The sequence below is a fragment of the Capricornis sumatraensis genome, chromosome 20 (assembly GCF_032405125.1).
Source record: "Capricornis sumatraensis isolate serow.1 chromosome 20, serow.2, whole genome shotgun sequence".
NCBI lineage: Eukaryota > Metazoa > Chordata > Mammalia > Artiodactyla > Bovidae > Capricornis > Capricornis sumatraensis.
The window spans coordinates 31,171,834-31,184,845 of record NC_091088.1 but is presented as its reverse complement, the minus strand read 5'-3'; the positions used below and the strand labels follow the sequence as shown (position 1 = coordinate 31,184,845).

Genomic DNA, 13,012 nt, shown 5'->3' with positions numbered 1-13,012 from the left:
AGAAAGAGAAAGACAAAGACCATATGATATCACTTACGTGTGGACTCTAAAATAGGACAAAAATAAATATCTGTGAAGCAGAAACGCACAGAGAACAGACTTGTGGTTGCCAAGGAGAAGAAGAGGTAGGAAAGGGCTGGGCTGGGAGTTTGGGATTCAGTTCAGTTCAGTCACTAAGTCGTGTCCGACTCTGCAACCCCATGAATCGCAGCACACCAGGCCTCCCTGTCCATCACCAACTCCTGGAGTTCACTCAGATTAGGAGATACAAATTGTTACAAATGAAATAGATGGATAACAGGGTCCTACTGTGCAGCACAGGAAGCTATATTCATTGTCCTGGAATAAACCATAATGGAAAAGAATAGAATAAAAAAGAATGTATGTGTATATAATATATATATATACAAATGTATAAATAACTGAGTCATTTTACTGAAAATGGAAATCAACTCAACATTATAAATCAACTATACTTCAATAAAAATAAATTAATAAAATGTACTCATGGGATTTAAATGTATGTAGGTGACTCAATGCCATTATTACTTACCTTTCCCAAGAGGAGGGGCCATGCCAGCCCACACAGGGCAGAAGGAGGAGCCTGGGGAATGCCAAGGCCACAACCCTTATTGGGTTTCCATGGAAAAGGCAGGGCAGGGCGGGGGCAACGATTGAGGGCCGGCCGGTGGGAGTCATGATAGCGGGTTTTGGAGCGCAGGGCGCTGTCCCTCATTGTCTGGTACCCAGCGCTTGGTGATTTGGGGACATACTGGTTTGGGAAGTGAGTTATATAAAGGAGATGGCTGGCGGGGGGACTCAGGATTGGTTGAAGAGTTTGCAGTATGATTTTTGCGTCCCTTCGAGAGCCAGATCACAGGGGAGGTGTAACTCGTGACAAATGTATGCCAAATAGACAAATTCAGAATCTAAAAAACACGGTGAAAAAGCCCCTAGCTCAGTGCTCTCAGCGCTGCCTGCGCTGCATCTGGACTCAGTGGCCATGCAATTCCTAGCAGTGGTTTTCCTTCTTTCTCTTCTCCTGTTAACCCCTGGCAGTGTTTCCCTGCCCAGCTCCCTCAGGAGAAGAGCTGGCCAGCCACAGACACGCTGACCCGAGGCCTTGAGCAGCTATAATCCGACGTGGGTGACCAGCCCCTGGGGACCCCGCTGAGGCCAGGGCCCCGGTGGTCAGGCGCATCCATCTTGATTGAGAGCTGGAGCGCCCTCTGATGGCCAACTGAAGAGCAGCGCAATTCTGAATTCCACGTCAATGCCGAGACTGAAGCGCAGTTACTTATCCGGGCACCGCTCCTCCGGGAGCTTCTTTCTTGACGTGCTCCTCACGGGATTCACACGGGAGCTTGTTGATGAAAATATATATCTCAAATGTTCACTATGCACAAAGGACTTCCCCCTTCTCATAAATGAATCCGGAAGTACCGGGTTGCCTGTCAGAAATACCTGCCCCAAGGAGCTCCTCGGGGAGTCAAACTTGCAAGTAACTGTGTTTGCAGGGGACAATGTGGTAAAGCGAAGGTGCAAGCAGGGAGCTGGAGGAGGGCACAGAGTGGGCATCACTGCAACCACGGAGATCAGGGAGGGCTTCCTGAGGGAGGCAGCGTTTGAGCTGAGCTCAGAAGGGGGCTGGATGTCAGATGCGGGAGAGAGGAAGCCCCTTCCAGGTGGAAGGAGCAATGAGAGGCCAATGCGCCTCCCTGCTGGTCTGTGTCCTCTGGTCCCTGCCCTGTCCTCTCGCTTCCTGCCTCCCTACTTTTGGGCGAGTCTCCCTGTCATGATTCCTTAAAATGGCTTCTTCCCAGGGGAACATGGTGGCTGGTTGCATCTCCTGCCTCTTCCCCCCAGCCACCTGCAACTGACCCTGCTAGGAAGCACTTGGATTCCGAATCCTGCATGTTGTTGCCAGTCCTGGCTCCACCTGTCCTCCACTGAGGGACCTTTAAGCCACCCACCCCCTTGCTCTGTGACCCTCAGGCCCCCCCTTACCTGTTCATAGTCCTCTACTTATCCAAGTTCACAATAAGGGCCTCTAGGAAGATTCACTAGGAGAAAAGTTCTTATTCTTTTAAGGCGAGTTTGCAATGCACTGGGATTACATGCATGATCTCTGAGTGTCTCCTTCTTCTTCTTTTTGGCTGTGCTGCATGGCTTAGCAAGATCTTAGCTCCCTGACCAGGGACTGAACCCAGGGCCACAGCAGCAAACGCGCCAAGAGCTAACCACTGACCATCAGGGGATTTCCTGAGTGTCTTTATTGCAGGGTGAGGAGGTCTAGGCTCCACCCTTGTTCTCCCTTGCTGTCGCAGGGGCTCCTCCTTGCCTCCCCTCATTTTGAGATCATCTTTGCCCCACTCCTTACACTGTGGATCCAGACAACATTTTCCCACAAAGGACTCAGACTGGGCTGCTCCCAAAGACTCTGGATCAGAGGTGGTTGTTCGAGGGATACTCCTTGAGACCAGGGGCAGAGAAAGAGCCCACCGGTGGCTGAGAAGACCCTGGGGTCACGGATAAGATAATTCCCCACCATCATCGACCTTATTATTATCATCGCTTTTATTCGTTGGCTTGGCTCTGATGTCTGCCCGTCAATAAGACAATTGACCACAAGGCGGCAGCAGAGGGCATAAACTTTGCCTGAAAAGAACTCTGATTTGCAGCCCAGCCAAATAACACCGAATTCCATGAGAGAAGGACGCACTGCCCCTGTCCCTAGACTTCGCCCCAGGGAGAGAAGCCACAGGCCCACGGCTGGTGAGGAGAGTGAGACAGATCTAGAATCTGAAGATCCCAACTTCTGTCCATTCCCCATGACTCCAGTCCTCAGCTGGGCCTGGACAGAGAGGTTTAGGGATGGTCCTTCTCCATCCTTCTGAGCACTTGGGCTGTGGATTCTCTAGGGAGGCTCACTGAGCTCCCAATATGATGGAGGAATCAGGACTACAGACCCTCACAGAAGTCAACAGGAAAACAACCCCCATGGCTGCCCTACCGTCCCCCATCCCTAAGAGCAGGAGAGGCGGGAGGGGTGGCAGCCAGGATGGCTTCCCGCAGGCTGGCTTGGGCTGAGGCTGGGGGCGATGTCACCTGGTAGGGCGGGGCTCGCACTTCAGGTCAGTAGGGATCATGGGACCATGTGGGAAGCAGCCTGATGGGAGTGGGAGATGAGGGCTGCGGGCCATGGGGACGAGTGGGTGCAGGGGTGAGGCTGGGCCGGGGCACTCAGGACAAGGGGGAGTAACTCCAGCCTTAGGAGCGGGCCTGGAGTTGGAGCCAGGAGACGGGGGTGCAGCTGGGCTTACAAAGACCCTCTGGGGCTGGCTGGGCTGCAGTGTGTGGTTGGGGGGCTGAGAGGTAGGCAAGATGGAGAAGGGGCTGCAGGAGTCCCTGGCACCAGGGAGCTCCCCAGTACTTGGCAGAACCCCAGCCTGCCTGGAAAGAATCCTGGAAACATTCGTGGAATTGGGATCAGGTGTGAGGACGCTGGGAGCAGATTAGATGGGAGGTGAGCTGGAAGCCCCTTCCTGGGGCTTCTTCCTGCTCTCATGCAGCAGAGCAGGGGCGGGGGCAACTGGCCTCTTGTCACCCCTGCCCTGCTCATCCCACATCCCTCAGCCCCACCCCTGCCCCCGTCTCTCTCCCGGGGCCCCCTCTCCCTGAGGGTGGTCTGCACCCGAAGCTTCAGCTTCTCTCTCTAACGTGAACAGAGAGAGACAAGATGTTCTCTGAGGGCCCTTCCAGGGCGACAGGCCAGGGAGGACAGAATATGCAGAACCCAGATGGGGGAGAAAGACTTTAATCAGAAAAGGGGACAAGGGGCCTCTTTATCCTTGTAGGGCCTCTGGCTCCAGGAGCTGGGGATTGGGGTAATGAACATGGAGGCGGGAGGTCTACAAGAGGTCCAGGAGGGGTCAAGACTCCTGGAAGGCCAGATTAGGTGACTTCATGTGTTTCTGCAAGTACCTCACTGCCTTCTTCACCTTTTTGTCCTTGGGGTTTGCACAAATGGTTCTGCCAGAGCGAGTCACCAGCCTACATGGAAAGAGAACACCATGGTGGGGGGTCAGGGCAGGGAGGCCTTCTGGAGTCCTGGCACAGCCTCACCCTGTGATGACCAGGACCCAAGCCCCCAAGAGGGGCTGGAACTCGCCTGGAGTCATCCAGGGTGGCAGCAGCAGTTCTGGGACCCCAGGCTCTGTCCTCAGTGATCCCCGACCCTTCCAGGGAGCCAGGGCTGCACGGCTTTGCTCCCCACCTCAGACCATCTGCATCCAGGTAACCCTGGGGATGAGGGGTGCGCGGGAGGGGCTCAGGGCTCAGCCCCAGGCTGCAGAGGCGACCATGTGGGGCGCTGACTGCCCCTGTGCATGGGGCTGTCCCATGTCCCTCAGGGCCTCCCTTTCCTCATAAATGTATCAAGAGCTTAGACCTCACAGCCTGAGGTCCATTGGGGGTTCACAGAGTGTGGAGTGGGAGCTGCCCTGAGGAGCAAGACCAAGGCGACAAGAGATGAAGGCCCCGGTCTGTCCTCTCCCCTCCGCAGTGGCCCTTCCGGGAGCTCCGGGGTCCACCTTCTCCCACATTCAGCTCCCGGGGTAAGAAGGGGGGCAGAGGGGAGCAGCAGGGGCAGACTTACACAATGGCGTTGTTGGGACAATCGCCCGAGGTCGGGTACCAATCCATGAGCGCCTTTTTGGGAATGGATCCTTTGTAGAACTGTAGGCAGCACTCCCGGCCCACGCTGCCTGCTCGAGCTGTGGGGAAGGCCAAGCAGGAACATGTATGTGTGTGTATGTCTGCTTGGGGAGGGTCTGTGAGGGCCAGCACGTGTGTGTGTGTCTCTGTAGTGAGAAGTCTGTGTGTGTGTGGTATCCTGTGGGTCCTTGCGTGTGCATTTCTGCATGTGTGTGTCTGTGTGGTTGGGAGGGGTCTCCTCGGGGGGCTCCATGATCGTGTTTCTGTGTGGGGGAGTATGTGAGGGGTCTGCACCTGTGTCTTTGTGTGTGAGCCTGTCAGAGTGTGCACGTTTGTGTGCATGAGGTCATGTGTGTGCTTTGAGGGGCCCTGTGGTGTTTGTGTGTCTGTCTGTGCACATGTCTATATGTGCTTGAGAGGATTTGTGTACACATGCCTGTGTGTGCGTCTTTGTGCGTGTGCACATTTGTGTGTGGAGATCTGTGTGCAGGTGTGGATCTGTATGTGCTTGGGAAGTCTGCGCATATATGTGTGTGTCTGCATGTGTGTGCATCCATGTGTGCTCACACTCAGACCAGCCCGGAATCACCAAACATTGACTCTGGACCAGGCTCTGGGCTGACCCTTTGCTGCAGCCGCTCCTTCAGTCCTCAAGCACACCTGGAGACAGGTGCTGTCACTACCCCATTCTACAGATGAGAAAGTGGAGGCCCGGGTGTGAACACACTTTCCCGGTGCTTGGTGTCCTCATCTTAGCACGAGAAAAAATCATCCAGTATCTGCAAACTGGCAAACAGATGATCTGTGGCTTCGATTCAGACCATAGCAAGGTGCTTTCCGAGAAGCCTCGGAGTGTCCTCTCACCATCTTGGGGGTGGGCTTGGTTTGACTGACACGGAGCTGTCCAGGCCCAGGCTTTTACAAAAGTGAGATGTGTGGCTAACTGTGAAGGTCACCCCATTAAGCTAGCCCCGAAGACTGCAACCCTATCACTGTGTCGCCACACCGGCTTTGTTTCTCTAAAATAGCAACCTTAGCTCAGCCTTCCTTTCCCACCTGAGTATAAGAATTTCTCTTTTTCCACCTGCTCTGGGCCCGTGAGCTCCTGCCTGGATGCCAGCCCTCACTGTACATGCTGTGCTGTGCTTAGGTGCCTAGTCGTGTCCGACTCTTTGACACCGCATGGACTGTAGCCCCGCCAGGCTCCTCTGTCCATGGGGCTTCTTCTCCCAGCAGGAATACTAGAGGGGGTTGCCATATCCTCCTCCAAAGGACCTTCCAAAGCCAGGTCTCCCGCATTGCAGGAGGATCTTTACCGTCTGGGCCACCAGGAAAGCCCATGAGAACTGGAGTCTTTCTATTCCTTCGCCAGGGAATCTTCCAAACCCAGGAACTGAACCGGGGTCTCCTGCATTGCAGGTGGATTCTTTACCAGCTGAGCTACCAGGGAAGCCCCTCATTGTATATAAAAACCCATTAAATAAACAGACTCTTAACAAATAATTGTGAGAATTATTCCTTGTCTGCCGGGGGCCAGCGTAAGGAACTCCACCCATGGCAAAGGTCATGAGGAAGGAGGCTTGGCATATGCAAAGGCGTGATCAAGCCTCAGGAAACCCCCTGTTCTCGAGCATCTAATCCCAAAACCAGAGTCTGTTTTATGCTCTCACCTACACGTCTGACTTTACGGGGGACTCTCCCCCATAACCATTTCTCTCGGAGACGGAGTAAACGCGCAGCTCCAAGACAATAAAAATTCCTGGGCGTGACAAAAGTGTTTCAGCTTACGGACTCCTCTGAAGGTTATCTAGCCCACCTGTATAGGTTCGTCTGGCCACATGTGATTGTTTACAGCCTCCCAACCTGAGAGGCATGAGATGTTTTAGACTTACTAAAGGCAAATTCTTTTGGGGAGTTGGAAATTATTAGTATAGTGGGTTGGTTAGGAATTATATTGGTGAAGAGTTTTTCATTTGTTGTGCCAATAATTGCTGCTAATTCCCTGCCCTGGGTGTGACAACGGTGTCTTAGGTCAAACCTCTCTGCTGACAGACTAGCTTGTGTGACAGGATTATCCATACTCCTGCCACTACGCACATGATTGTTTACTACCTCTTAACCATAAACAGCACAGAGAGTTTTGGAGTATTTTGAAAGTCTTAATTAGCATAGGGCTTTTCTTCTTGTTGAGTCAATGATTGCCGCCAGGCCTCCATGTCCTTAGGCACCTGGGAATATATTAATCAATGTATTTGGAATATAGAAAAGGAAATATAGTAGTTTTTGATGTTAGCAATACTAGACTTTTTGAGTTAATGAATTTTCTCTTTTGTAATAGATCACTGTACTTTGTTATAAATCACTGTGTCCTTGCTATGTAAAAATGTAACTTCATCACTATCTTAAGACTAAATAGATTTTAAGGGGAGCATTGGTGAAAGGATTTTCATTTGTTGGGCTGATGTTTGCTGTTAAATCTCCATGTTCCCTACCCTTATAATGAATATAACTAGCATATAGGAAGAAGTAAGTATTAACCTTTAAGCATATAGGAGAAATAAGCATTAACCTTTAAGATTAATCATGTTAATCTTGGGTTAAATAAATTCCTTTCTTGATTTTAACTCACTACACCCTCACCCTATAGGAATGTAAGTTTATTTGGAGGGTGGTGCCTGGTTTAAGAAAAAATACCTTTGGAAGAAATAAGTTTTTTGGTTATCAGAAAGAAAGGATCATAAAATCCCTAAGACCTTTTTATGTAAAGCACCTGATTTTGATAGAGGTCAGAACTGCTGACCCCCACGTGACTCTGTATTCATCCCTATATGTAACAAAAGGTATATAAGCAAACCCCAATATAAACAAATCGGATCCGTTTCCGGAAAGACTGATTCCCCCATGTCGCTTCCTTCTTGCTCCCGTTTCTTTGGCTGAATCCCCATCTGGATTCAGCCTCCTTTTCTCCACTACACTATCTGCCACACACTATCCGTTTCTACTCTCTCTCTGTATCTGTAATTAAATATGTTTTTTTCCAAAGACGCCGACGCCGTCCCCACCTTCGAATCACCCTGGATCCACCGGGGCTGGACCCCGGCACTTGTCCACTGTCAAATCACAATCACAGCCACTGCCTCATGACACTTGCAGGGGGAGATGTGCAAGCCATTTTTTCCCCAGAAGCTGAGCCCCAAGTCCTAGGACATTCATCTTCCTCCTCCGCCTCTTCATCATATCATTTCCCTTTGAACGCCTCCCTCTAAATCCTATTGCTGCCAGCCTCTCACACCTTTGCAGGAGGAAGTGGGGTGCAGGAGTATGTGCGTGTGCAGCTGCTGAGGTCTTAGCGGCCCCACCCCTCCTTGCCCAGTGTCCCTTCCTCCTGTGTCTCTCCTCTGCTCTCACCTGCGTGGGCGTCCTGCAGGAGAGCCCCCAGGAGGAGGGCGACCAGGAGCAGCGTCTTCAGGGGGGCCATGGTGCCAGGAGCCGGGGAGAAGGTCTCTGCGTGCGGGTCCCTCTGCTCAGGGGAGACCAGGGTGAACTCCCAGGGTGGAGGTGACCTATTTAACCCCTTTGGGGATCTTGCCCCGCCTCTGATCACCTCACCCACATCCTTCCCTAGACCCGTGGAATTCAAAGAATTCGGGATGATTCAGCAGAAGTCCTGTCTTGGAATGTTTGCGGCTTTCCAGAGAAGGGCACTCCGTTGGGGACAGAGGTGGGGTATGTGTATCCGGGGGCCATGATACACTTCTCCTTTCACAGGGGACATTTCTTGGTTCCTCAAATAGAACTGAGACGCCTCCATCCTCAGCTGGCTGCATCCCTGCTCAGGCTGGGCAACGTCCTTCATGTTTGGTGCACCCTGGGCAAGGGGTAGGCCAGCCAGGCTGGGGCCAAGAGGGACTGCCCACCTGGAGGAGCTTTTGGGTGCTGGGAAGGCCTCCTCGGAGGGTCAGCAGGCTGCACAGGCATCTTTCTGCAGGGGTAGCTCCATTGCAACCTGAGAAAGGCCTGGGGCCCAGACGGCCTGGGTGTGGGTCCTTTACCAGGCTGGGCTTTGGACCACAGCAGGCCAGAGCCCTACAGGTTTCTGTTTTTATAGTTTCATTTATTGATTACTTTTTGGCGGGTCTTTGTCGCTAGGTGGGCTTTTCTCTAGCTGAAGTGAGCGGGGGCTACTCTCTAGGTGCCTCTCACTGCGGTGGCCACTCTTGTTGGGGAGTACAGGCTCAACAGTGTTGGGACCAGCTCTACAACGAACTGACCTGAGGGAGTGGTGCTGTAGAAGAATAAAGGAAAATAAGACTCAGAAATAAAGTGGGAATCAGGGGGCTGAAGCCATTCAGGCAAAAGCCCAGACCCTAATCCTTGTGTGCTTTTGTTGCTAAATTCTACTTCCTTGTACGTGCTCTAGAGATATCTGTTTTTTACAATCTCAGACTGGGGATAAGGATATACAATGCACAGTCCTCAATGTCAAAGCTTCAGGCCTTTCATGTCTCTGTTTAGCCCATCAGCTAGTGACAACTTTTCTCAGCAACTCCCTCAAGCCTCTGGTCACGAGAACAGTCACTAATGCTTTTCCATCAGTCACATCAGTACTTCAACATCTTGTTTTCAAGATGTTTTTCCACATTGTACTTTTTACTGTTCCCAGCCCTTCGCCTGGGAGTGATGAGAAAGTCATTCTTATGTTTCAAAGAAGCCCTGCTAATTATAGTACGGGCCTGTGCAGAGCATATTCCCTATATATCCCCCTTTTTTATTTTTAGAAGCTTATTTTTGATGATTGTTGTTGATCATAGAAGCCAAAGCGATAGTCGCTAATTGCTGTTGTTGTCTGTTGACTTTCTTGGTGATTTGTTGCCAGACTATGTAGAAACAGAAAAAAAGGCACAGAAAAAAAGGCACAGAAAAATTAACATAAAACCAGCCATTGATCCTCTGATAATTTTCAAGGGAGGAGTGGGATTTAATTGAGAAATCCCACCTGGTGCTGCTTCCTGCAGGTTCAGTTCAGTTCAGTCACTCAGTCGTGTCCGACTCTTCGCAACCCCTGGCAGCACGCCAGGCCTCCCTGTCCATCACCATCTCCTGGAGTTCACTCAGACTCACGTCCATTGAGTCCGTGATACCATCCAGCCATCTCATTCATCCTCTGTCGTCCCCTTCTCCTCCTACCCCAATCCCTCCCAGCATCAGAGTCTTTTCCAATGAGTCAACTCTTCGCATGAGGTGGCCAAAGTACTGGGGTTGATGCAAATTGTTACAAATGAAATAGATGGATAACAGGGTCCTACTGTGCAGCATGGGGAGCTATATTCATTGTCCTGGAATAAACCATAATGGAAAAGAATAGAATAAAAAGGAATGTATGTGTATATAATTATATATACAAATGTATAAATAACTGAGTCATTTTACTCAACTATGGAAAATAACATTATAAATCAACTATACTTCAATAAAAATAAATTAATAAAATGTACTCATGGGATTTAAATGTATGTAGGGACTCAATGCCATTATTACTTACCTTTCCCAAGAGGAGGGGCCATGCCAGCCCACACAGGGCAGAAGGAGGAGCCTGGGGAATGCCAAGGCCACAACCCTTATTGGGTTTCCATGGAAAAGGCAGGGCAGGGCGGGGGCAACGATTGAGGGCCGGCCGGTGGGAGTCATGATAGCGGGTTTTGGAGCGCAGGGCGCTGTCCCTCATTGTCTGGTACCCAGCGCTTGGTGATTTGGGGACATACTGGTTTGGGAAGTGAGTTATATAAAGGAGATGGCTGGCGGGGGGACTCAGGATTGGTTGAAGAGTTTGCAGTATGATTTTTGCGTCCCTTCGAGAGCCAGATCACAGGGGAGGTGTAACTCGTGACAAATGTATGCCAAATAGACAAATTCAGAATCTAAAAAACACGGTGAAAAAGCCCCTAGCTCAGTGCTCTCAGCGCTGCCTGCGCTGCATCTGGACTCAGTGGCCATGCAATTCCTAGCAGTGGTTTTCCTTCTTCCTCTTCTCCTGTTAACCCCTGGCAGTGTTTCCCTGCCCAGCTCCCTCAGGAGAAGAGCTGGCCAGCCATAGACACGCTGACCCGCCGTAGACACGCTGACCCGAGGCTTTGAGCAGCTATAATCCGACGTGGGTGACCAGCCCCTGGGGACCCCGCTGAGGCCAGGGCCCCGGTGGTCAGGCGCATCCATCTTGATTGAGAGCTGGAGCGCCCTCTGATGGCCAACTGAAGAGCAGCGCAATTCTGAATTCCACGTCAACGCCGAGACTGAAGCGCAGTTACTTATCCGGGCACCGCTCCTCCGGGAGCTTCTTTCTTGACGTGCTCCTCACGGGATTCACACGGGAGCTTGTTGATGAAAATATATATCTCAAATGTTCACTATGCACAAAGGACTTCCCCCTTCTCATAAATGAATCCGGAAGTACCGGGTTGCCTGTCAGAAATACCTGCCCCAAGGAGCTCCTCGGGGAGTCAAACTTGCAAGTAACTGTGTTTGCAGTGGACAATGTGGTAAAGCGAAGGTGCAAGCAGGGAGCTGGAGGAGGGCACAGAGTGGGCATCACTGCAACCACGGAGATCAGGGAGGGCTTCCTGAGGGAGGCAGCGTTTGAGCTGAGCTCAGAAGGGGGCTGGATGTCAGATGCGGGAGAGAGGAAGCCCCTTCCAGGTGGAAGGAGCAATGAGAGGCCAGTGAGCCTCCCTGCTGGTCTGTGTCCTCTGGTCCCTGCCCTGTCCTCTCGCTTCCTGCCTCCCTACTTTTGGGCGAGTCTCCCTGTCACGATTCCTTAAAATGGCTTCTTCCCAGGGGAACACGGTGGCTGGTTGCATCTCCTGCCTCTTCCCCCCAGCCACCTGCAACTGACCCTGCTAGGAAGCACTTGGATTCCGAATCCTGCATGTTGTTGCCAGTCCTGGCTCCACCTGTCCTCCACTGAGGGACCTTTAAGCCACCCACCCCCTTGCTCTGTGACCCTCAGGCCCCCCCTTACCTGTTCATAGTCCTCTACTTATCCAAGTTCACAATAAGGGCCTCTAGGAAGATTCACTAGGAGAAAAGTTCTTATTCTTTTAAGGCGAGTTTGCAATGCACTGGGATTACATGCATGATCTCTGAGTGTCTCCTTCTTCTTCTTCTTTTTGGCTGTGCTGCATGGCTTAGCAAGATCTTAGCTCCCTGACCAGGGATTGAACCCAGGGCCACAGCAGCAAACGCGCCAAGAGCTAACCACTGACCATCAGGGGATTTCCTGAGTGTCTTTATTGCAGGGTGAGGAGGTCTAGGCTCCACCCTTGTTCTCCCTTGCTGTCGCAGGGGCTCCTCCTTGTCTCCCCTCATTTTGAGATCATCTTTGCCCCACTTCTTACACTGTGGATCCAGACAACATTTTCCCACAAAGGACTCAGACTGGGCTGCTCCCAAAGACTCTGGATCAGAGGTGGTTGTTCGAGGGATACTCCTTGAGACCAGGGGCAGAGAAAGAGCCCACCGGTGGCTGAGAAGACCCTGGGGTCACGGATAAGATAATTCCCCACCATCATCGACCTTATTATCATCGCTTTTATTCGTTGGCTTGGCTCTGATGTCTGCCCGTCAATAAGACAATTGACCACAAGGCGGCAGCAGAGGGCATAAACTTTGCCTGAAAAGAACTTGATTTGAGCCCAGCCAAATAACACCGAATTCCATGAGAGAAGGACGCACTGCCCCTGTCCCTAGACTTCGCCCCAGGGAGAGAAGCCACAGGCCCACGGCTGGTGAGGAGAGTGAGACAGATCTAGAATCTGAAGATCCCAACTTCTGTCCATTCCCCATGACTCCAGTCCTCAGCTGGTCCTGGACAGGGGTTTAGGGATGAGTCCTTCTCCATCCTGCTGAGCACTTGGGCTGTGGATTCTCTAGGGAGGCTCACTGAGCTCCCAATATGATGGAGGAATCAGGACTACAGACCCTCACAGAAGTCAACAGGAAAACAACCCCCATGGCTGCCCTACCGTCCCCCATCCCTAAGAGCAGGAGAGGCGGGAGGGGTGGCAGCCAGGATGGCTTCCCGCAGGCTGGCTTGGGCTGAGGCTGGGGGCGATGTCACCTGGTAGGGCGGGGCTCGCACTTCAGGTCAGTAGGGATCATGGGACCATGTGGGAAGCAGCCTGATGGGAGTGGGAGATGAGGGCTGCGGGCCATGGGGACGAGTGGGTGCAGGGGTGAGGCTGGGCTGGGGCACTCAGGACAAGGGGGAGTAACTCCAGCCTTAGGAGCGGGCCTGGAGTTG

General features: G+C 52.0%; 1 protein-coding gene across 1 annotated transcript; it reads right to left on the bottom strand.

Annotated features, from left to right (window-relative positions):
• Window positions 1-3,932: 3,932 nt before the first annotated feature.
• Window positions 3,933-8,194, bottom strand: LOC138096742 (C-C motif chemokine 17-like). Its single transcript, XM_068993022.1, has 3 exons — window positions 8,125-8,194; window positions 4,658-4,775; window positions 3,933-4,053 (listed from the first exon to the last, which is right to left on the bottom strand). Exons 1-3 carry the CDS (start codon window positions 8,192-8,194, stop codon window positions 3,933-3,935), a joined length of 309 nt encoding a protein of 102 aa, XP_068849123.1.
• Window positions 8,195-13,012: the final 4,818 nt, after the last annotated feature.